This window comes from Podarcis liolepis (genome assembly GCF_965112155.1).
Source record: "Podarcis liolepis genome assembly, chromosome: 10".
Lineage (NCBI taxonomy): Eukaryota > Metazoa > Chordata > Lepidosauria > Squamata > Lacertidae > Podarcis > Podarcis liolepis.
Genome location: NC_139562.1, coordinates 16,099,171 through 16,123,658, shown reverse-complemented (window position 1 = coordinate 16,123,658; position 24,488 = coordinate 16,099,171). Strand labels below are relative to the sequence as shown.

At 45.9% G+C, this 24,488-nt stretch overlaps 1 protein-coding gene across 5 annotated transcripts in view; it reads right to left on the bottom strand.

The window, feature by feature from the left end:
* LMO3 (LIM domain only 3) overlaps positions 1–19,653 on the bottom strand; it is a 94,042-nt gene extending 74,389 nt beyond the window's left edge. Inside the window, exon 1 of one of the 5 annotated variants that reach the window (XM_083461666.1) lies at positions 19,044–19,653. Coding sequence is in view for 1 of the 5 variants with exons in the window: in XM_083461664.1 (XP_083317790.1) it covers positions 13,376–13,400 (25 nt within the window). In the remaining 4 variants the exon portion in view is untranslated. Of the gene's footprint in view, positions 1–13,375; positions 13,675–14,188; positions 14,327–14,621; positions 14,901–15,006; positions 15,226–19,043 lie in introns of those variants that run through there. The other 4 variants (XM_083461668.1, XM_083461667.1, XM_083461665.1 and 1 more) reach the window with 4 other exon arrangements.
* Positions 19,654–24,488: the final 4,835 nt, after the last annotated feature.

The following is a 24,488-nucleotide window of genomic DNA, read 5'->3' as shown; positions in this document are numbered from 1 at the left end:
AAGAAACCTGGCTTTGTTTAATTGTAAATGGAAAGCTTGTCTATACTGCAGCAGCCTACGTGCCCCATTTAGTTACAGGCAAATGAGAGATAGGATAGGATACACTGATTTCAAATGTTATCCACATCCACTCTTCCCATTCCTCAGTGGGTGGGTGGGGGGAGGCTTGGAAAAATAGATGAGCTTTGCAAAAGGTCAGATTGGCATCTGTCAGTGCAAGGCAGGGGAAAAACTCTAGCCAAGAGCTCTCTACAAAATAAATGCTTACCCGCCCACTGTTATATCTGGGGGCAGCCGAGATTTATCGTTTTCAACAGTTGCAGTAAGCAAGTCAGCTGCATTTAGAACCTGATGTCTAAAATATTAAGTGCTATGAACAGAAAGGTAGCTGCCTAATAGCGGTGTGTCATTTTGGTAAATAATATCAAGTTTCAAAGTTGCTCTGTTCTGCAGAACCCATAACTTTTCACTGGCCTCCAAAGGACCTCTCCACACACTGCAGTTTTAGGTGTACGTATAATTCTCTCCCACCACGTGAATGCAATAAACAGGCACCCACAGATAAAATGTGCTTTCAAGACCAGGATTAGCTGGGATTTGTCGAGTGTGCATTCCGTGGAAAATTAACCCAGATCTGTTTAGCTTATCATTTATTTTAATTATTATGTTTTGAATGTTTCAGGTAATTGTTTTAACTGGGGTGTGTGGTTTACTGACCATTTTCTAAATAGCTTTGAGGTTTTATTACAATCCAGTGGTATATAGATCTTCTGAAATTAATAAATATTGCAACCTACGAGCATCGCAATTACTGGAGGAAAATACTGGAGAGCTTATTTTTCCTTGCAGCAAACACATGGCTGTAGATGAACTAAACACCCACATAGACTAAGGTGCCAGTGTAGGCTCAGAATAGGCAATATGGAATTATTTATTATTTTATTATTTATACCCCGTCCATCTGGCTGGGTTGCACCCCACTGCAACAGAGGCAGGAGGGACTAAAGACTATGGGATGCAGGAATAATTGGATTCGGTTCACATTTAAAGGTGAGCCTACCTAATCTGAATTCTCTGAAACAACAGGAGACCCAAAGCATAGGCTTCCGTCCGAATTCACACTTCTCCGAATTTTGCAATGCAGTTCTCCAGCCAAGAAACATATACAAAAATTCACATAGTGGGACAAAGTGTCCATAAAAACACACATTTTCACTTAATATATGCATTTAATGGACACTTTACCCCATTATCTGCTTTTTTCAGGTGAGACTGGTTTGCAAAAAAATAAAGAAATGTATATTTAGCAATATTCCATCCAAACATGTATATTAGGGGAAACTCACATTATAATTGCCGTGGGTTTTTTAAAATAAATAAATAAATTGGAAATGATGTGGAGAACTAAAGACTGGAAACATCTGAAACTGAGGAAATGAAATTGACAGATTTGCCCATTGCAAATTTGATAGTTTGTCGCAATGAAGGCGTGTCATCGCTTGGCAGCCCAGCTAGATCAGGTGATCTGAGGAACCCATAGGGCAGGGATCCCCAACCTGCGGTCCTCCAGATGTTTTGGCCTACAACTCCCATGATCCCTAGCTAACAGGACCAGTGGTCAGGGATGATGGGAATTGTAGTCCAAAACATCTGGAGGGCTGAAGGTTGGGGATGCCTGCTATAGGGGACCCACTGCTGTTCCACAGTTCCAAATACATTTATATCCTGCTCCCTCTGTCCCTAACAGAAACCCAAAGGCAACCAATAACTGGGGCTAACACAGAAATTCAATGAAAGCAATGAAGGCAATAGCTGCAATGGGGAAATATTAGCTGGTGCAACATCCCCGTGCCCATTTTGGGATGATTCTGCCCTCCCACTTCAGCCCCATATGATGATGATTTCTTACTGGCCCTCTGCCATAAAGGTCCTAGGGATAATTTGGAGCAGGGCTTTCAGTCTGGCTGCCCCTGGCCTATGGAACAGCATCATTGTTGAGATACATCACAGCCCTCCATGTGTGCTTTCTGGAAACAACTGAATGCTTTTTTGCTTTTTTTTTTAAAAAAGCTTTTTCAGCTAAATGCAAAGGGCTGTGCCTTAGGTTTAAAAACAGTACAGAATGAACACCTGTTTCCAGTTGTTGTTTTTGTAGTGTTTTTTAAAACTATTTTTAGAGTACAGTCATACCTCAGCTCCCGAACGCCTTGAGAGTCCAACGTTTCGGCTCCTGAATGATCAAAACCTGGAAGTGAGTGTTCCGGTTTTCTAATGTTCTTTCAGAAGCCAAATGTCCAATGGGGCTTCCGATTGGCTGCAGGAGCTTTCTGCAGCCAATCAGAAGCCATGCTTTGGGAGCCAAACATTTTGGAAGTTAAACGGACTTCCGGAACAGATTCTGTTCAACCGAGGTATGACCGAATGATGGCTAATTTCCTTGAGACATACGTAAAGGACAATTTGTTAATAATAATAAAAATAAAAAAATCAGTTTAAAGAATTAAAACAGCCGTCATTGTGTAGGAGGGCTCCCTAACCTATGGGAGGATGCTGGAGGAGGAGTGCAGAATGGAAAGATCAACCACATGAACTGCCTTCAGCTCACACAATCGCTGGATACAACAAGCAATGCACACGTCAACATTATAGAGCAAGCAAGTCAGACACCACAACAGATGAACTGGTGAATTTTAAAGTCACAGATTTGAAAGCAAGTGGAGAAAAACTGCAACTATTAATAAATGTATAATAATAATGAAATAATAATAAGGAAGTTGAATTAAACTGATGCACAGAACCGCTCTAAGGGTAAGGCGCATTCTGTGCGCAATTTGCTCCAAAAGCCCTGTTCAGTTGTTATTCCCTTCATGCAAAAGGGACTCGGCATTTCCTAATATCCTGATTAAAGGAGGTAACTAAAGAGTAGTCTTTCAATACAGGCTCGTGAAGGACGAAGGGATTCTCCTTGCCCATTTCACATATAGAATAATTTGCTGCCCATCTTTCCTAGCAGAGTTGCCCACATCCAACAATATTGGTTCCGTCGCACAGGCAGAAAATTCTCCAATATTCCAAAGAACAGATTTGGCTCAACGGTTCAGTAGAAAACGGGCAACAACGTAGCAAGGCTTTTCTTTCTACTATGGTACAAACTAAAAGCTGCCACCTGAACTAGCAGCCCCATTTTGCAGAAGAGTCCCTAAGAGCAGAGCTACACGTTTTGAAGAAAGTAGGGTGGGCATAGCTGTCAACCTTTCCCTTTTCTTGCGAGGAATCCTATTTGGAATGAGGAATTTCCCTTTAAAAAAGGGAAACGTTGACAGCTATGAGGGTGGGTGGGTGTGACAACCCTCCTTTAGCTACAGAAACATCAAATTGGTGGTAGCGTGCATTTCTAAAGGGGAAGGGGAAAAATCTGTGGGGTGTGGGTGTGTACTTTTTCTCTTTGAGTGCAGCCTCCCAACCCATTCAAAAACTGTTTTGTCCCTTGGCCAGACTGAGGTTAGAAGCAGCTGCAGGTTTAAACCAGCATGAGAAGTAATTGCAAGGCTGAATCCACAGGCATGGAGTATGGCACCGATGCCCCCCCCCCCAATCCCCTTTGCTCCATCCACATTGACCGGGAGACCACTGACTGGGAAAATATGAATTTGCTAACAGAACTCTTAATGCTTCTGAGAGCGCTGGGAAGTCATCGCTATTCTGATAACCAGAACCATTTTAGGCCACATTCACCTTTAAAGCACCACAATAGCAGCTTGCACAGTCAGGGTATCTCCTGAAGAATTATGGGAGTTGTGGTTTGTTACTGGTACTGACAGTTGTTAGGAGGTCCCCTACTCCTTTCACAGAGCTACAATTCTCAAGAATTCCCTATGAAGAGGGGACTGACTGTTAATACAGTCTGGGAACTGTAGACCTATTCCCCCATTAAAGAACAAAACAGGGAAGAACTGTACGGCAGTATACTACCCCAAATTCTGCCATATTAACTCTTGCCATTTTCCAGGTTAAGTGGGCTGCAAATGGATTTTTTTCTGGAATGAAACAACACAGAAATGAGCACTAAGCATGTACTACAGTCCATTAGTTTCCTGGAAGTGGCTTTCACATCATGCGAAAGCTCAAAACTAATGCAGAAATTAATAGTTGGGAAATAGGTCAGGGAAATGGAATAAACTGCCATGTGAAGGCAGATTTGAGGAGCCGTTGGCCGGATCCAGCAGGCTCTTCTTACCATCAGGGCTTCAGTCCACTCCCTGCCTATGATGCCAAACTATTCCAATCTATCAGAGGGGTGGCACACACACTGCAAAGCGCACTAAAGTGGTGGCACACTCTCCTATTTTGGATTTGTTCCATGGCATTCTTGCCAAAGAGCTTGGGAAATGGTGGCAGGCCACTTACTCAATGCACAGTGGCATTCTTGCCAGAAAGAGTTCTTCACTCATGCACAGAAGTCATTTCTCCATTGTGCTATTGTCATGCAGTGTGTGTACATAGGTATAGACTCATATGAGCCCCACAAGACAATAAGGCTGGTCTTGAGTCTCTTGCCCACCAGAACATAACCGCGCTAGAAGGAATGGGGTGCAATCGTGGGAAATATATGCTCTACCCAAGTTTGTTATGCTCTCCTCTCGCCCCCTCATGCATGCAAAGACAGCAAGTCATTCTTGGCAACTGTCAAGGTGCTAGAGCTCTGGAAAGGTTAACTGTTGACCCATTTACTTGTGATATTGCCTTACTCCCTAGGTGCCCACTCAGCTGATCAATCTACAGAAATTGGCACTGTTGAAAGAGCCACATAACACCCATTCCACATTTGTAAAGAACCCATCTTTTAGTGTGGCAGCGAGCCCACACTTTCAAACTCCCTATTGACATCGGGCAGGTGACTTCACTGTACTCTTTTCAGCGCCTGCTAAAAACTTTTAGACACACCTGTCTAGATATATTAGAATGCTGACATGTGTTCTAAGCTGTTTTTTGAGCTTGGTTATTTTATTTAATTTTTTAAAATGTTTGGAATTGTGGCTTTTAACTGGTTTTTTTGCTACTCAGTAATGTTATTGTTTGCTTCTTCTTGCAAACTGCTTTGAGATATTGTTACAACCAAAAGATTTAGACATGTTGCAAAATCTATCCATCCCTGACCTCCCTTTTGCAACAATCCATTGAGCAGCAGGTGGATTAGAGACTGTGTTCTAGGACACTGTAGGAAATTTAAAGGACAGCTCCAAGCTAGCTATCACTAGTGCTGCCATTAGATAAGCCCAACGGGGCAGGCCCTACTATTGGGCAGAGTGAAGCAGCTGCCCCAGGCAGGGGATTTTTGGGTGCGATGGAAGGAAAGCACTATTGGTTAAATTTCTATTATTACTGTTACTCCCAGGAAGAGACACCTGAGATGAGGTTGGGATGAGATGGGGCAACAGGATCTCCTGCCTCAGGTAGCAAAATGCCTTGGGCTGGTCCTGCTTATAGGGGTCCACCAGCATGCGTTATGCCCAGGAAGTTCTCCCCACCTGGGAAGGGGCCTCAGGCCTCAAGGGCAATGAACTTATTTCAAGCACTATAGGTAGAGCCTTCAACAAAAGAACATAGAAAAGTGCCTTGTTCCAACTCAGGCAGCTGGTCCATTGAGCTCAGTATTGTCAACACGGTTTGGCAGCAGCTCTCCAGAGTTTCAGGGAGAGGCCTTTTCCAGCCCCACCTGGAGCCACAAGGGATTTAACTTGGGACCCTTTGCATTTTCCCTACAACTGAAGCTAGGACATTTCCCCTAGCATACACTCCTCATTCATATGAAGAGCTTGCTGGGAAAGAATTCAGGTTCTTAAGTCAGGCTAGGCACACAACACAATTGAAGGCCCACTCTCTCACCCAAAGCATCCTGGAAATAGTAGTCTACTCCTCGCAAAACTGCAATTCCGAACACATTTCACGAACTACAGCTTCCATGATTCCCCCCCCCCCCAGCGGCAGGAGGAATGTTTCAAATATATGCCTTGCTGTGTTTACACAGCCTTCAACATGAGTTGACCAAGAATTAAGCCAGGCTGTGTACACACTATAACTTTGAAGCCCATTGGAAGCACATCTGTTCCCTTTCAAGAATTGTGGGCCCTACAGTTTGTTGCTGGGAACTGCAACTCTGAGTGGTGAAAGCCCAGAAGTCTTTGAGAGAATGCAGTGCTCTGAATGTGCTTCAGAGGTATCATGTGTACAAAGTCTAAGTCTGTAGGAAGGGACACAGCCCAGGGGAAGAACATCTGCTTTGCACGGAGAAGGTCCCAGGTTCAAACCCTAGCCTCTCCGGATAGGGCTAGGCAAGATTCCCTCTTTGAAACCCTGGAGAGCTGCTGCCAGTCAGTGCTGAGCTGTGTGGGCCAACGCTCTGACTCCTACATAGCAGGTTCCTATGTTCCTTCTGAATTCCTTTTGAATTATGACCCTGGGGGAGACTCTTGAGAGTCCCATGGACTGCAAGAAGATCAAACCTATCCATTCTTATGGAAATCAGCCCTGAGTGCTCACTGGAAGGACAGATCGTGAAGCTGAGGCTCCAATACTTTGGCCACCTCATGAGAAGAGAAGACTCCCTGGAAAAGACCATGATGTTGGGAAAGATGGAGGGCACAAGGAGTAGGGGACGACAGAGGACGAGATGGTTGGACAGTGTTCTCAAAGCTACTAACATGAGTCTAACCAAACTGTGGGAGGCAGTGGAAGACAGGAATGCCTGGCATTCTCTGGTCCATGGGGTCATGAAGAGTCGGACACAACTAAACGACTAAACAACAAATGTTCCTTCTACATCAGGCCACCCGTTCTCACATTTCTGCAACACAGCCTCTAACCCCATCACCTTTCTGAAAGAAAGCGGAGCAAAGAATCCTGGAGGAAGATAGAAAAGAGCCAACAACTAATAAAATCGTAATGTAAAAACAAATAAAGCTGCAAATTGGACATGGGTGAAACCGGGCTTTCTTTCACCTGTGTCAAAGACTCGGTTTGGCACAGACACACACGGCACACAGGTTTCCGCATGCACGCCTCAGCACATTTGTTCTTAAAGGCACACATTGCATAAAAAGGAGGCAAGATATTATTTGTCAACGTTTCTGTTACAGCAGGGCAGCTTCCAGAGGCTTCAGCTGAACTCAAGATTTGCAATCGAAGGTTTAGAAATGTCAAGAAACGGTTTCGCCAAAAGTTTTGAAGCTTAGCAAGTTTCCCCATGTTTAATTGGCTTTAAAAGTAACAGCCCGACTTCAGTAGCCTAAAACACGGCCAATTCTGAGAAAGGAGAAAAAGAAAGGTTGCTCACGTTTGTTGTTCAAAAGAGGCTGGAGAAAAGAGTGTCTCTCCAAATAGTAGAATTGTGTGTCCAGCACAGAGTAAATAGCTGGCAGGCTGGGAGCCTCAATGGTGCCCCTCTGGAGTCTTCACCTGGGGCAAAAGTCCTGGCTACCCCCTTCCCCCTAGCTATGGCACTGACTTGGGGAGTACTTTTCAAGGAGCAAACCTATGGAACAGAACCTTGGACTGAGAACAGTCAGCAGGGGTTGCCTGGCAATTTGGCAAACACCCTGCAGCTGAAGGAACTCCTTTTTTAAAAGGAGAAGTGGAGGCGAATGCAGAATAGTCAAGATCCACATTGCAGATGAGGTCATGCTACACAGCATTTGACACGCTGCTTTCTATTGAAGGCAGTGGCTGGAAAAGTGATAAAGAGGTTTACCTGTATTTGCTGCTTGCTTGCAAGAGGTGAGAAACACCTCATTAGCACCAACCTCTACATATTGTGCCTCTTTAGACAACAGGGTTCCCATAGTCTTACCAAACGGCAACAGGCAATGGCAGAAGCATATTTTTTTTACCTTAAGCATCGCCTCAGCCAGATGTAGGCAGCATCTATCATCAGAGAAGCAGGCATGGAACTTGAAGACCGAACAAGCAACGCTTGGCTCAGAAGCGCAGGTAGAAAACAGCCGTTTTGTGGAGAAATGCAACAAAGGCGTTAAGGATAAAGTAGGGTTCTGCCCAGGCAAGCACTAAAGGATTCCCTTCAGTCAAAAAGCCAGAGTGTCAGGAAATGGGGATGCAAAAGTGTGACACCCAAACTTTTAAGTCCTGCTAAGGACGTGGGTGGCGCTGTGGGTTAAACCACAGAGCCTAGGACTTGCCGATCAGAAGGTCGGCGGTTCGAATCCCCGTGACGGGGTGAGCTCCTGTTGCTCAGTCCCTGCTCCTGCCAACCTAGCAGTTTGAAAGCCCATCAAAGTGCAAGTAGATAAATAGGTACTGCTGTGGTGGGAAGATAAACGATGTTTCCGTGTGCTGCTCTGGTTCGCCAGAAGCAGCTTAGTCATGCTGGCCACATGACTCGGAAGCTGTACGCCGGCTCCCTTGGCCAGTAAAGTGAGATGAGCACCGCAACCCCAGAGTCAGCCACGACTGGACCTAATGGTCAGGGGTCCCTTTACCTTTAAGCATCGCAAACATTCCTTAGTCGAGGGATAAACAAGATGGTGGACTCCAGAGGTTTTGGACTTCAACTCCCAGCAGCCCCAGCCAGCTTGGTCAGGGATGGTGGGAGTTGTAGTCCAGCAACTTCTGGAGGTCCCTTGTTGGCTATGCTTTCCTTAATCCTATTATACAGCTATGGGAGACACTACCGCCGATCCTGTTCCCCAGCAAGACACATCTAGTGCATATAGATGACAGCAACTCATTCACAAAAACCCCCAACCTAAGGAGTGCTTAACACTTATGCAGCACAGTCTAAGCATAGCTGTCAACTTTTCCCTTTTCTTGCAAGGAATCCTATTCGGAATAAGGGAATTTCCCTTAAAAAAAGGAAAACGTAGACAGCTATGATTCTAAGTGTTCAAATAACTTTCTACATCCTCGATGCTGCGAGATGTGTCAATATTATTCTCATAATGTGGGATCAAACCGAGAGATAGTGACTTGTTTTAAGGCCAGGCAGCAACTCAGGTGAGCTTTATAACCCAAGGATTTTGACTCATGGGATTAGCCCCAAAAGCTATACTGGGATACGAATATAGTTGCATACGAATATAGCTCATCTTTTGAGGTTGTGCGGAAACTTTCCCTCCAATTTCTTTTTTTAAAAAAAACTCTCCCCAAAAGATGCTTCCATTTTTCTGTTTCACTGCAGGACCTTTCAGAATTTCAGTGGGTGCAGGGTTGAGGCAGGGGGTGACATGAGAATTTTATTTCCTTTAAACGCTTCCTCACTCCTCTGCCCATACTCTCCCCCAGCTGCCCATGCGTCCTTATCTGGAAAAGTCCCAGGAGAGGAGTAGTCTCATGACATCCCCCTGGTTTCCAATCTGAAGCTCATGAAAATGGCTACTGAGTTCCCGAGAACCGTCATAGTTCCTGAACTGCATTCCATTCAGAAGGTCCCTGGTTCAAATCCCGCTATCTCCCGCTAAGGCTGGGAGAGGACCCCTACCTGAAACCCTGGAAGAGCCAGTCAGAGACCACACTGAGCAAGGTGGACTAATGGTCTGGCTCACCATAAGGCAGCTTCCTTTGAGATCCGCATGCTCACTGATCTTGAGCGAGGGAAGTTCTTCTTTCACTTAAAAACAAAACAAAAAACCTTCCCACGCTAATTTCTTTAAAACTAAAAACACTGTCCTTCAAAACAAAAAACAGCAGCAGCTGTCAGGTGCATGGCAAAGAGCCTCCCAGCATTCCAGCACTTACTGCAAAGTCCAGCCAAGGAGGTCATTAGGCTTTCAGGAAGCCAGAGCGTCCAAGAAGCCGGCAGAGTATTTGTAGAATGAAAGATTCACATCAACACCCCCGTGTGAAATGAAAGTTACATACAACAACAACAAAATTTCTCATCCATGAGGACCTCACAGTGGAACAGGTTCCCATGGGAGGTGATGGACTCTCCTTCTGTGGAGGTCTTTAAGCAGAGGTTGGATGGCAATTTGTCATAGATGCTTTAGTTGAGATTCCTGCAGTTGCAGGGGGCTGGACTAGATGTCTCCGGGGTCCCTTCCAACTCTGATTCTCACCAAATTCCCCCTCTCCCTTTTGATGTTTTTCAGATGCAGCCTCTTTTCATATTAATTGATCAAGAACGGGGGTGGGGGTGGGATACAACGCAGAATTTTTTTCCGGCACAGCACTACTTTAGACAGCCATTCTTGCCATATTAGATGAATGCAAAGAAAACCCACAAAGGAAAAAATCCAACACACAAAAACCAACAATATCCAACCCAACTTTCAGTTTAGGAAGTGGCATGTGCTAAATCAAAGCCAGGTTTCCCTGAAGACTATAGCAAACCACTGGCCATCTTTTTTATAAGTAGAGCTGTGGTTTTGACATTAATACAGTCACAGCTCAATAGCCTGCCAAGTTTTCAAATGAGAAATAGTCACCTTAGACTTGCTTGGCTTAAGGTGGAGGTTTTGCAGATTAAGACAATTCTGTTGCCCAACACAGCCTCCCCCCCCCTCTCTCTCTCTCCCCCCCATTCACTACACTCTCAATTTTAGATTTGCAGTGTAAGGAAGCCTGAAACTTCTGCCCATCCTATAGGGCTCAAGACTCGCTGCACCAGTTTGTGGTTGGGAATGAGGTGCATGAAACCATCACATAAACTAGGATGCTCTGCTGATGTTGCAGGCAATGCGCTGGGCATGCAGATTAAAGCTTTTTGTTAAGATTCCTACAGGTAAGTCTTTCAAGCCCATTGATCTCAATGGTCGCCTTAAGCACACACTCCTGCTGAAATCAGGAGGACGGGGTGGGGGTGGTTTACATATAATGCATGAGAACGCCAAAAAGAAAATATTGACTTGTCTCCAATTACTTGGGCCTCAAAAATGAGCAAGCATTGAGCTCAATTCCATAGCTTAATCCTTCTGTCTTAAAACTCTTGTCAACTTTGCAGCAAACGTTATTTAAGGCAACTGAACTACGGCTGTTTCCTTCACCCCAATAGCATCATTAGGAATAAAGTTCACACTACTGCATACAATATTTTCACATGAAGCATAACCCTACAAAAATTTACATCTGGTATTTTAAAAAGCAATGGGACATTGAGAAGAAGACTTCGGAGTCAGCATGTAAGTGGCCAAGGCTTTCTCTAGAGGCAAAACTATACAGCTTCTGCTAGATACTTCCTAAGTAGCTAAACAATCCTATGCATGTTTATTTAGAAGTAAGTCATATTGATTTAGGTGGTACTTGCTCCAAAGTTTAAAAAACAATTCGGTTGTATCCACTATGAACACAACCGAAGCTAAGATGCTACAACTTAAAAATGGAAGAGCAACAAGGTAGCTATGCTGGACCATAGGAAGAAGAAGAACCCAAGTCCACTTGAGGGAAATGGCAAAGCAATACATTTATCAGGCCAGCCAGTTGCCAAAATGTTAACCAAGTAGTGTGCAAGCTTTCGAGTTCACCAGAACACTTCATCAGGCAAGACAGTAAACAAAACAAGTTGTTCGCCTTCTAGCCTGAGGAACAACAGTTTGCTTGCAACAGTTTGGCCTAATAAAGGTGTTTTCCCACTATGGATTTCTTGCGTTATGTTCAGACTACACGCGGACAACAGAAATATCAAAGTTTTCTGGTTAAGAGAAGTACCAATCAAAAGCAATAAAGCAACCGTTCAGAGCTCCCTCCACAACACACAATTATTCAGAGAGGTTTGGGATGAAGGGGGTGGAGGCCTATTTTGAAGAAAAGGCATTTTGATAAATAAACAAAGACTTTACTCCCAGCAGCACAGGAGTCAGTCATTCAGGTCGACTGTGCTTGGAAATTTTCCTTCTGCCCCCGAGGCCCCTGCTACTTCTGAGTTGTTTGACAGTTTAAGGGAAAGCATAATTAAAAAAGAGAGATGCACAAATAATAGCCTGTACAGCATGGTGATCAGGAAGAAGCGGGGGCCATTTCATTTTAAAAACTCTGGTGAGCTTTTAATTGCCTGGATCGCATTGTGAGCCAGCCTAACGCTCGATTGCTTCCATTGTGGTCTCTTGTTCTCTGCTATTCATACACACACACACAGAGGGTGAGATTCTGTAGTTCATACAACAAAAGTAACTGCAACTCCTTAGCACCCAGGAACATCACCACCACCTTAAATCACTCCTACGTTGCACTTTAATTGTTCCCTCCCCACAAACAATTATTATTAATTATATATATATATATATTGCAACAGCACCATTGAAGCGAGAGGCTGGGGAAAGTGTTCTAACTTATTTGTGAGTGGCAGGGGGGAAAGGCAGGCAGCAGCAGCCCCACAGCTGGGAGAACCAATTCAGAAGGAAGAATCTGGCAACTGCCAAGACGACAAAAGGTTTCATTCTGCCTCTCTTTAGCGCTGCCCCCTCCTTCCCCCAACTTGTCATGATCGTCTAAATTTCTGAGAGCTAGTTGGGGGCCGAAGAGCTTCCCTGTAACCCTTCTTAGAGAGCTGGGAGAATGGACAAGTGCCAACACCTCTCCCCCCCCCCCAAGATGTAGAGGAAGAGGATATTTTCTTCCTAAAGTCCCTTACCCATATACCCTTTTAAATACACAATATTTCCTCCTCCACCCATTTCCCTATCCTCTCTTTTCCCTCTCCCCCTCCAACCTCACCTCTCTCCCAATTCAATGTGGTGCTGCTGGAAGCCAATTTTTATTCTCTCAGCCCCCACCTCCTTTCTTCCAATGCAGCTGTAAGACTCAGAGAGATACTGACATTTTTCCACTCTTATCAGTTTAATTACAGTTACCATGGCAGCAAAGTGCTAGTGGTTGGCAAAGGCCAACAAGAGATTTGCAAGAGTGAGCTCAATTTTGATGCAGTTCACATGCAAAATAAAAAAAATAAAAAAGCCACGACAGAGGAAACACTCTCTTTAACAACAAAGAAGCCCCCCCCCCCTTTGCAATGTTAGCTACAAGCCAGGCGCCTCTAATTTCTCTGCCCACCCCTGCAAAGCCACAAGAAGGATGGCGTGTGGGCTGGCTTTTGTTATGTTGTTTTGTTTTACAGGAGAAGGGGGACGGGAAGGAGAAAGTGTTTTTCAGCTTTCTGCGGTCGCTTCACCTGAAGTAAAATAAATAAGTAACTGGCTTAAAAATAAAATCTAAAAGCCTTCGCCTACCCAACCAAGCGGCAGCGCGCATTTCATAACACAAGCTGAAGTCAGGGGGGGGGAGGCATTACCCCCCTCCATCCCCCAAAATCTCCTCCTCTCCAAAACATCCAGACTGAAAATGCACGTCTGCTCAACGCTCGTCAAGGTAAGGGAGGAGAGATAATGTCTATTTAAGAAAAGAGCAACGAAACAATCGATGGCAACCTTACCGAAACTTTTCTCCTTTTTCTGCATGAGTTGATTTAAGGACTCTCGGGTAGCTCCTTCGCATTGAGCAAAGCAAGAAGCGGCAAGTGTGTTTGTGTGTGTGTGTGTCCGTGTCCCTCCCCGTAGTTTGGGTCAAGTGGAAGAGGTTTGCGTTGAAAGCGAAGAGAGAACAGGGCTATTGTGCAGAGCACTTTGGAAAGGGGGTGGAGGGATGGCGGGTGGGGGAAGCGACTGCTGGAAAAAAGCGACACCTCTACCAACACACACGGCAGGCACTCGCAAGCGGGCGAGATTATGCACACGCACACACATCTATCTTTGCAATGGTGGTGGCGATCTACAAAGAGCCACATGCGTCCCTAACTCTATCCGCCCCCGCGGTCTTCTTTTTAAGCTCGGCGGTTAACAAATGGATTTGATTAAACCGTCACATGCAGCGTTTGCACCAGCCTGTCTCGGGCTCTAAGGCAGAGAAGGGGTGGCCGGGCGGGGAGGGGGGGCCGAGAGGAGAACTGCACCATCACAAGAAAAAGAGGGCTAGATATCACAATTGCTCATCGGATCGGTCCCTCCCCCAACCTCTTTCCCCATTTTCGGCCAAGGCTGCACCGAGTAGAGAAAACCCATGCGCAAAAGGTGGCCTTTCTCCCACTAAAATTGCAGGGCGCTTAGGGTTAAAAGACAGGGAACCCCCCCCCCCTTCAAGCTTCATTAGAAATAAAACCGAGGGGGGCAAGGAAGAAAAGAAAAGGGATCCGATTCTTAGGAGGAGGAGGAGGAGGAGGAAGAAGGGGAGAGATGAAGTCGGTTCTCACCATCGCGTTTCACGCTCGCGCTGTTTGGCAACCAGGAACGCGCCAGCCGGATTTGGCGACGCGGTTTAAGGGAAAGGGCGAGCGGGCGTTTGCTCCCGTTTCATTGTTTAACTTCGCCTGCGCTTCTTGCTCGCCAGCCCTCCAATCGCGCCGCTCTTTCGCCTCCTGCAGCCCCCGATCTCGCATCTCTCTCTCGTCATCATAAAAATAAGGAAAACCTCCCCTGATTTAAACACACAGGCACACACACGCACACGCCGCGGGGAAAAGAGCGAGGAGCCCCAAGTTGCGGAGCAGAGAGGAGACGGGAAAGAGTCGAGGAGGAGGAGCAGGATCCCGACTTTATGAGGGAGGGGGGGGGAAGAACAGGACCCCCCCAAAAAAAATCTGCCCCCGGGGCCAAGCTGGCGTGGACACCGCTGCCTCAACTTACCTTCTCAATTAAAAGCAAGGCAAGGTGAGTTCAAGAAACCCCGGCGCTGCTCTGGTTGGAGCTGGTTCTTCCTTTCGGGAAGGTCAGAAAGGAGCATTGTTTGCAGACAGGAAAGAAAAGTAATAAGGGAAAGGAGGACGGGAGGGTTGGATAGCAAGGACGCGATTGCCTGTCTCTGGGTTTTATTAGTATTGGTATTATTAATAATAATCATGAAGTCCTCACGGAGCCGCCAAGTTAATTGGGTTGGCCTCGGCAGAGCTACAGGTGTCCTCCTACCTAGAAAGAGAGATTTGGAAAGGCATCGGTGGATCTCCGGAGTCCAGGGCTGATTTCCTCCACCACCCCCCAACCAACCCCCACCCCCGTTTAAACGGCAACTTACCTAAAGCAGCGTGCTTGGAGCCGAGCTGTAGGAAGTCAGAGGCTGTATCAACTGCAGGACGCAATCCCTTAACCAGCCAGACATAATACAGCAAAGGGGAAAAGGTCACTCTTGTTATTAGGGAGACAGCCAAGCGCCGCTTGCGCGCTTGCAAAAGCGAGAGAGCGAGCGAGCGTGTGAACGTGCGAGCTCGAAGCTGCGGCTCGTGGCCGGTTTCAGGCTATTTACCGCGACTCTCTCGTATGTGCCCCCTCCTATCTTTCTCGTCCCCCCTCCTCCCCCTTTCCCTCCTCCCTCCCTCCCTCTCCTCTCTCTCTCTCTCTCCAACGCGCTCCCCCCCACCACCTCGATCTGCGGCTCTGCAACAACCTCCCTCTCGCAAAGTGCAAAGCAGCCGGGAGACAGATTGGGCTTTGTCGCTAATTTCCCAGGGTGAAAATTTACAAGCCTGCGAGTTCAAGTCAGCGGGAGGGGGGGAGGGTGGAATGGAAAAGAAAAGCATATGCATATGCTAGACATGAGCAGCGGGGACAGCGGCAGCCGGCGAGCGACCCACCGGCTCACGCGCAAAGTGACCTCTGGCGCGGAGAGAGCAACTCCGCGCTGCCCAACCGAAGCGCAGCTTTAACCTGAGAAGAAGCCTTTGGTTTGAATTTGCTTCCCAGTAAGCATTCATAGGATCCGGCTGCAGAGCTCTAACGCCCCCTGACCCCCTCCCCATCGGGCTGGCTGGTTTCCTTCTGTCCTAAGTGGGTGGGCAAAACGTCTCGACTCACCCAGTTTTAAACACCATTTCTGCAACGTCTGCAGACCTCAGCACCCATGCATGGTCACACACACTGCTTTCTTACTCTCGAGAAAAAGTGAGATTGTGGCCGGAGAGTAGTAGTGGTGGTGGTGGGGGATTAGAGTGGCGCTTTCAGGACCGTTATGTGAGAAGAAAGTCTTCCTTTTCGTGCGCAACAAAACTTTTGCGCGCTAACTGAGGAACTGCCAATAGCGCGCTTTTACGGAAGTGCGGACAAAGGACCGCACTTTGACCTCCAGTTTCCTCTGCATTTTGACACTTGCACAAACAGTAGATCCCACTGCACGTGGTTTGAAAGCCGAGCTAAAGGATCCTTTCAATTTTTCTTTTTTCCTTTTTTTTTGGGGGGGGGGAGAGAAAGGGGTGTGACAAAGATGCGTTCTACCATCCCTCTCCATGCTCCATCGAACCAAAGCAAAGGCACTTTACCTGGGAGTCAGTCCCGATGAACTCAGCGGGACTTACTCCTGAGTAAGCATGTATAAGAAGGCTCTTGTCCCCGACTGCTGCCCTGAGCAAAGGCGCATCACAGAGGCACTGGAGACAATAGAGGTGTTTAAATAACAAACTGCAATAAGATGGTTGATTCCTTACCCCCACCCTCAAAAACATAGGATATTAAATATTTGTCAGCCCTGCTGCCGTGCCTTAATATCTTGCCTTTTGCAGGCTTGAGCCTATTTATTGCGTAAATAACCACCACCCTCTCAGATCCCCCGTCATCTTCTATTTTTTAAGAGTCAACCCACAGCTGGTAGAGAAGGGGGGAGAGGGGGGGGGTAAAAACCGATTAAGAATTTGTGAATGCAGTTTGCAGACTTCAAAGTGTTCCTCTGTTGTCTGCCATTAGGAGCCTCACACTAAGATTGTCACAAAGCCTTTTTTTAAGATGTCAGCTTAGAATTCCCCATCCTCTAAAAAAAAAATAAATGACACCCATTATTAGAGAGGGTGCTTTCAAGACCCCCAAGAAAAGCTTTTAAGGCCTTGGAGAGATTTGACATCCTTCCTTCACCCTCTTCTCTCTCCCCTCTTCCTCCCCCTCCCGATAATCCAGCAATTCTGATCAGAATAATAATAATAATTAAAGCCAAAGGAGAGGTGCAATGTGTCTTCTCTTGAAGGCGCACATTTAACTCCTGGGTTTTCTGCCACCCCCCCCCCCCGCGCCTCTGCCTAGGACAGTTCTTCATTTAATTTAGCAAGCTGGCAATCATGCTCAAGCGCTGCGAAACCCAAAGTGCACTCTGATCCAGGAGTGCGCGCGCGTGGATATGTGTGTGTGCGCGCGCCCCCAAAAGCAGCAACCCCCCCCCCGACACGCTTCCTGTTGATCCGATTTGCACAAGTGACGAGGGAGAGGCGGTAGCCGAGACCTGACACCCGGTTCCCTTTCAGGCAAGAGGGCGAGTTTTCATCCCAGCCTGGAACCCTCCAGACCGCCTCTGTTTACGCGCTGTATCTACAAACAGCCCGCCTGTCCCTCTCCGAAGTGACCCAGCAAAGTGTGCGCGCGCGTTCTCTCTCTCAGCCAAGGCATTCAAGAGGAGGGGGAGGAGAAAGAGAGAGAGACGGAGAGGTTATGTGTGAAGAAAGGGAGAAATAAAATCAGAACAAATGGTACAGCTAATGAGGACAATTAAATTAATTATGTTAAAGGAGATGAAATTCTCTCTCGCGCTCTTTTCTCTCCCCTCTGCCCGTTCCTCCTCCTCTCCTCTCTCTCTCTCTCTCTCTCTCTCTCTCTCCAACCCCCCCCCCCCCATGATCTGTTACCCCTCGCTGGCAACGGCGCCTCCGTAATTCATGGCAACTGATTAGTGCATCTATGCAAATCTTTGTTTAAATCATTCAACTAATTAAATGATGGGATTATTCCTCTGCCTACGGTGACATCATGCGCAGTAATTAGTACTCTATTTGGACTGTGGCAATAAGATACCCGGTGTCAACACCATCCTGCAATAGACATTAAGCACTTTGTCACTTTTGGCGCTGTGTGTGTGTGCGTGTGCGCGCGTGTAACAAACAGCTCCGCATCTAATTGCAATCGTTCCCTGTTTCTCCCCCCTCCCACTCCACCAATCAAGGGATCTTTTTAAAATAAAGAGAGAGAAGGGGGGGGGGGAGAGTTGGTGAGTAATATGCCAAACCACATGTGTAAAGGAATAAAATAGAATAGTTAACATTCAGCTCCACGCCATTCATTTCCCCCTAAAATGTAATGATAATTAGATGGGTCATAAAATGCTCTTCTTTTCATTATGACTGATGAAATGCATTAAAGCTGACAGGGTATTACCTGACAGTAATTAGGTTTTGTCATGAATTAAATTATTTGAAAGCAGGCTCTTTCCCCAATCATGCAATTTACAGCAAGAAAATTATATATATATATATATATATATATGCGCGCTATAGCAAAATAAAAAGAAGGGAATGAAGGAGAGTAGAGGCTATAGCAAAATAAGAAGGGAGTAAGGAGGAGGAAAAGCAGTTTCTCCCTCTTTCTTCAGAATCATATGAATTATTCACACACAAGCAAGGGGTGGGTGGGGAGAAGGAAGAGGGGAGAAAAGTGAAGACGAAGTGGTTTATTACTTTAAAAAGCACTTTGCACAGATGTGATCGGTAGTGTTGTGTCGGAGATGAAAAACCAAAGTACCTAAGGTGTGTGTGTGAGGGGGGGCGGGGGCGAGAAGAGGAGGCAGAGATGCAGGCGAGAGAAAAGTCATCTAGTTGAAGAAGAGAGGCACGCCGACTCTGGGGCGAGGAGGACCAGAAACCCCCCTCAGCTCCGCTGCTTTCGGGCTCTCCCCTCCGCTTCCAGCTCTGCCGTTTCCAAATACCTCAAACCGGGATCGCCACAGAAACAGGATTTGTCGGTATTGTTTACTTCCTCACGTTCTTAAAGACTCAAACCCAGACGGACAAAAAACACCTTCCTTTCGGTTCCCTCCCTCCGTCCAGTGTAGTTACAGATGGAGGCCGGACACACAGCGAAACATCACAATCTTTATTTTTCTTCCCCCTAAAATGTTTCAAAACCATCACCAACAACTAGGGTCCTTTTTCTTTTACCCTCCTTGCTGGAGGATCTCTCCACGCATCTTCCTTTTTTCCACTTTCCTTTTTTTATAAAAAAAATGCACGTACAATTTTGCAAGGTGGTGTTATTTAAAAAGGGTGTTAAGATTTTCTTATTAAAAAGAGAGAGAGTGAGACTTACCTTTGTGCAAGAGAAGCCTTCTGCAGGAAAAAACAATAACGTAAAATAATTCTTCCAAGTTTCACAGCTTGGACACTTTTGTCCTTTTAAAAAAGTCACCTGCCAATTCTTGAAATGAAAAATTTCCCCTCCCCTCTGATCAGTAATATTTTTGTACAGTCCCAGAGAGAGATGCCCGTTGTGATGTACACCTCTTATCGTGGAGCAAAAAGACAATGAACATACAAGGAGGGAGAAAATAAGATACCAAATCCTGGTGGGGTTTTTTTCCTCTTTAAGAAAAAATAAATAGATGCTCGCACCCCCTTAGTTCAAGTGCAAAAAACTATACTTGATCACCACATCTCCCCTTCTTCTCCCCCACTTGAGTTCCAGTAGCATCAAATGGGAGCAAAATCCCAGATTTTTCCGCTTTGCTGCTGCCTGCTTGCTTTCTTTCCTCCCCCCCTTTCCTTACTTTCTTCCCCAGCTGAGCGCAAGACCTGAACGGGCCAGCTCTCCTCCTTCAGTATTTAAACACCTCCACCAGGTCCCTAGTTAGCAGCTCTCTTTGGCTCATCCAAGAAGCTGACAAGTACGGTTAGAGGAGGCTGTACATGTTGCTCTAATGGACCTCATTAAGTTCTACTTACAGATGTTCTCTTAACATAATTGATCTGCGGTGAGTTGAGAGGACTGCAGCTTATTCCCTAGCCCCCAATTATGGTTGGGTAATTAGATCCCCAACCTCCAATTTTTCACATTCACCCTTCTAACATCCCAAAATATCAAAGTATCTCTTTCTCACCAAAGCTCCCTTCCCTCCCCTTACCGGACTCCACTCCACTCACTGTATTGACAGTTAGATCTACGCTAACCTTTGTAGTGACGCCAGTTTTAATGGTGCATTCAGTCCATTGACAGAACTCTGGATTTTTTCCCCTCCTCCCTCCCTTCCTTCGCTCTCCTTTCCTCCTCCTCCTCCTCCTCTTCTTCTCCTTCTTCTTCCCCCCTTTTTTTAACCCTCAGAAACAAAAGGGTAAAAGAAAAAAAAATCTAGCTTGTATAGTTTGTACTTTTGATAAAAGGTTTCGCTGATGGGCTTTGGCAGTAGAGGTTCTTTTCTAATGTCTTTTTATCTGAATTAATTCCTCAGATGAAAACTTTAAGGAACAATGAAGAAGAGAGGTATTGCTCTGAACCGGTGAGAAGGGTGGGGGGGAGGGAAAAATTACACAGCACACCTGGGACAGATGAAGCCAAACTAGTGCTTTTATAATGCCAATCAGCGGGGCTGTTATCATCCCTCTAATTAGGAAAGCAGCCTAAAACAGAGAGCACTTGGGGAAATGGTAATGTTATGGTTTTGCACTTAAAAGGGGAGACATTTCCTACACTGTAAGAATCCAGGATTGGGGCTGACAAGTCCTTTAATTAATGGGCAGGATTCCCCGTGTGTGCACGTTGGGAGTGCATGTTTCAATTCATAAAAGTGGACAAAGGGGGATATTTGGGGAGAAAGGGGGGCGGCGAGCAACTGTGTCTGTGTGTGTGTAAAGCACAGGGGGGAGGGGGAAAGAGTCCATTAGTTTTGAAGGAGAACAGAGTTCACAAGCTACCTTTATTTTAACCCCCAAAGGATTACACACAGAGCTGCAGTGAGCTGTTTGCCAACGGATTTGAAAGCTACAGTGGGGGGAGAAAAAGCCCAAGGCCATCAGGCAAACAAAAAGTTTGGGAGAGAGAGAGCATTTGGAATCTGAGAATTCTGCCTCCTCCTCCCTTCTGATCTCTCACTTTCCTTTTGGAAGCTGCCTTTGCTTTCTACGGAAACTGGGCCCAAGCTAGCCCAGTAGAGGGGGCTCATGGGACCAAATCTGTGGCAGGCAACTTCTGCGCCGGGTTGCTAAAATGCTCCATTTTCTTTCCAAGTGATGGGCTAATCTGCGGCAGTTCACACAAGACGCATGGCTTTGTGCTGTGGAGACTGGTTGTCTGAACAGACTGTCGTGAGCAAAAATATATCGCAAGTTGGCAGCGCCATCACAGCCTGTCTGGAATTGGACTGAGCCAAGGCACAGAACAAATTGCACCTTATCCCTTGTGCATTGTGATTCGGGCAGCTTTAGAGATGTGGGTAAAGCAAGCTGGACCAAAATGGGGAAACGTCTGCTACATGCAGGCAAGTCTAGTGAACTGGCCTTCACACAACCCGTTTGGTCTTTGATTTCAGACCCCCACTGCCCCAGTGCTGTTTGAACTGGCTGTTTGAGTGCGCATGTCTTGCACCTCCAGTCTGATCCTGAGCATTTGGTGTGCAGCAGGGAGTCAGCTGCAGGTGGCGGGCTTTGGAGTACCAGTGAAGGGCAACCAATTGCCAATTATTTAGCTTATTATTACAATGCCCCCCCCCCTAAAATCACCATGGCAACTCGCTTTGGATTGCCTGGCTCAAGCGCCAACATTTCATGGTCCTTTTCTGATCAAAGGAAGCTGTCTTCTACCAAGTCAGAACATGGGTCCATCTACCTTGATATTGTATATAGTGACTAGCAACAGCTCTCCAGGGTTTTAGGCATGGGAGCATTCCAAGTCATCTGTGGAGATGCTTGGGATTGAACGTGCGACCTTCTACATGCAAAGCAGATGCACTATAGTCCTTTCCTAAATACAACTCTTTGAGGTTGCAAGGGCAGGCTGATAGTCTTGGAACCAACCAATATGTTGAATAAACCAAAACACCCCCCCCCCCGTATTCATAGAATTGTTGAACTGTAGAGTTGGAAGAGACCCCAAGGGTTGAGTCCAACCCACTGCAATGCAAGAATCTAAACTAAAGTATTCCTGACAGATGGCCATCTAAGCTCTGCTTAAAAACCTCAAATGAAGGAAAGTCTGCAACCTCCCTAGGGAGTCTGTTCCACTGTCAAACAGCTCTTACTGTCAAAAAGTTCTTCCTGATGTTTGGTCAGTCTCATGCAATTTGAAGCCATTTATTTGTGCCTTACTCTCCAGAGCAGGAGAAAACAAGCTTGCTCCATCTTATATCTGATAGCCCTTCAGATATTTGAAGATGGCTATCATATCTCTGTTTCCTCTTTTCCAGACTAAACAGAGCCAACTCCCTCAACTGTTCCTCATAAGGTTTGGTTTCCATACCCTTGATCCTATTGGCTGCCCTCCTCTGCACATGTTCCAGATTGTCAATATCCTTCTTAAATTATGGACTGGACACAGTATTCCAGGTGTGGTCTGGCCAAGGCAGAATAGAGCAGTGCTATTACTTCCCTTGATTGGAACACTATACTTCTGCTGATGAAGTCTAGAATAGCATAAGCTGTTTTTGCTGCTGCATCACATTGTTGACTCTTGTTAAGCTTGTGATCTACTAACACCCCTAGATCCTTTTCACATGTACTGCTAGTAAGCCAGATGTCCCCATCCTATATTTGTGTATCTGATTCTTCCTTCCTAAGTGCAGAACCATATTTGAAGTTGGCTACCATATCTCCCCTCAGTGTCCACTTCTCCAGGCTAAACATACCCAGCTCCTTCAACCGTTCCTCATAAGGCTTGTTTTCCAGACCCTGGATCGTCTTGGTTGCCCTCCTCTGCACATGTTCCAGCTTGTCAACATCCTTCTAAAAATTGTGGCACCCGGAACTGGACACAGCATTCCAGGTGTGGTCTGACCATTCTCAGAGGCTTAAGCCATCTCTAATTCTGCATCTTTCATTAGATATATGGTACCTTCTGCATTGAACTTTGTACTGGAACATCACCATACAAATGTACTTGTTTGGCCAACAGCATTTAACCCTTAGAACATAGAATGCTGTCTTATTCCAGACTGTTTGCTCATCTAGTCCAGTAATTGTCTGCTATTCCTACTGGCAGAAACTCTTCAGGGCATTTCCCATCACATGTTACACAGGAATACAAGTCAGACGCCACTCGTCTAGCTAGCTCAGTGTTGGCTACAATGGCCAGCAATGGCTCTCATTGGTTCCAGACAGTCCCAGCCCAAAGTGGAGGTGCTGGGCACTTGAACCTGGGACCTTCCGCATGCAAGGCAGATGTCCTACCACTGAGCTGTGGTCCTTCCTGAAATATGCCCACTGAGTTCAACCAGCTTGATTCCCAAGTAAATGTATTTAGGATTGAAAACCTGAATTTTCTTCCCCCACCCCCACAATATACTTCACTATTGGTGGTGGTGGGGATCAGTCCTCTGGACTCTTGATGGGGAAAGCTCAAAGGGGCCAGGTGGAGAACTGCAAACTTCTTTTCTGGGAGGGCTCCTGCCCCCAGCGCACAGTTATCAGATATAATTTCCCCCCTCATGCTAGGAGGTGCCTTCTCTACTCTGTCTCTGCCTTTCACTTCTTGATCTCTCTGCTCTGCACAATCACATCTTATTTATTTATTGCATTTATTAGTCGCCCTGTGACAAAAAATTCTCAGGGCGACGAACAACATGAAAATAATTCAACACTCAAAAAAAAAAAAAAAATGCAATAAAAACACCGATCATATAACAGCACGGAATACAACACAGCCACAAATAACAGACCAGAGATTAAAACAAATTCAGCCAAAGTCATAACATCAAAAGAATGAATACCACGAAGAAAATCACAATGGGATAGTTTTATTATCTATTTTAATTATGGATGTGTACATTTTAATGTTCTGATGGGTTTGTTTTATTATCCATTTTAATTATGGATGATTATTGTTTGTGTTAACTGGTTTTTATACTTTGTAATCTGCTTGGAAGCCTCTTTTGTATCAAGCAGTATATAAATTAATCAATAACAATAGTAAGTAATAATCTTTATGGGGTTTAAAGCACAACATTGTACCATTGTGAATGCTAACAGTAAACTGTTAAAACTGTAAACCTGTTAAGCAACACATTTTTAAAGGCCTTGGATTTCATTTTTTTCTTAAAAAGGGTTTTCACCCGGCATCAAAGAAATAGAAAAGTATATGCCTGGTATATACTCTTGGGGGAAGTGTTCCATAACCAGAGAGCCACCACCAAACAGCCCCACTCCTTCATGGTCACCCTCCATAGCCTGGCTTGACAGGACACTCAGATGAGGGCCTCAAATGAACAGATGACCACAGGGCCATAGAATAAGAGCTGATCCTTCAGGTGCCCGGCTCCCAAGCTGAGATTTACAACCTGCCCTTTGAAGTGAGCCCAGACATGGACTGGGAACCAATGACGATGACAAAAGCATTGATGTGTGATAGGGATGGGGGACTTCAGTCCTGGGTATAGGTATTGGTATATTTATTTGGCCATTGGGACTTTCCCTAAGCCCCCACCCCCACCCCATCTCCAGTGCTGCTCTGTGCTCTCCTCAAGTGCCTTTGCCTGACCGGAATGTGTCCTTGAACCGTAATCATGTCTCTTGCTCACCTGGGTAAAGGCAGGAAGGGTGTTGGTGTGCAGCA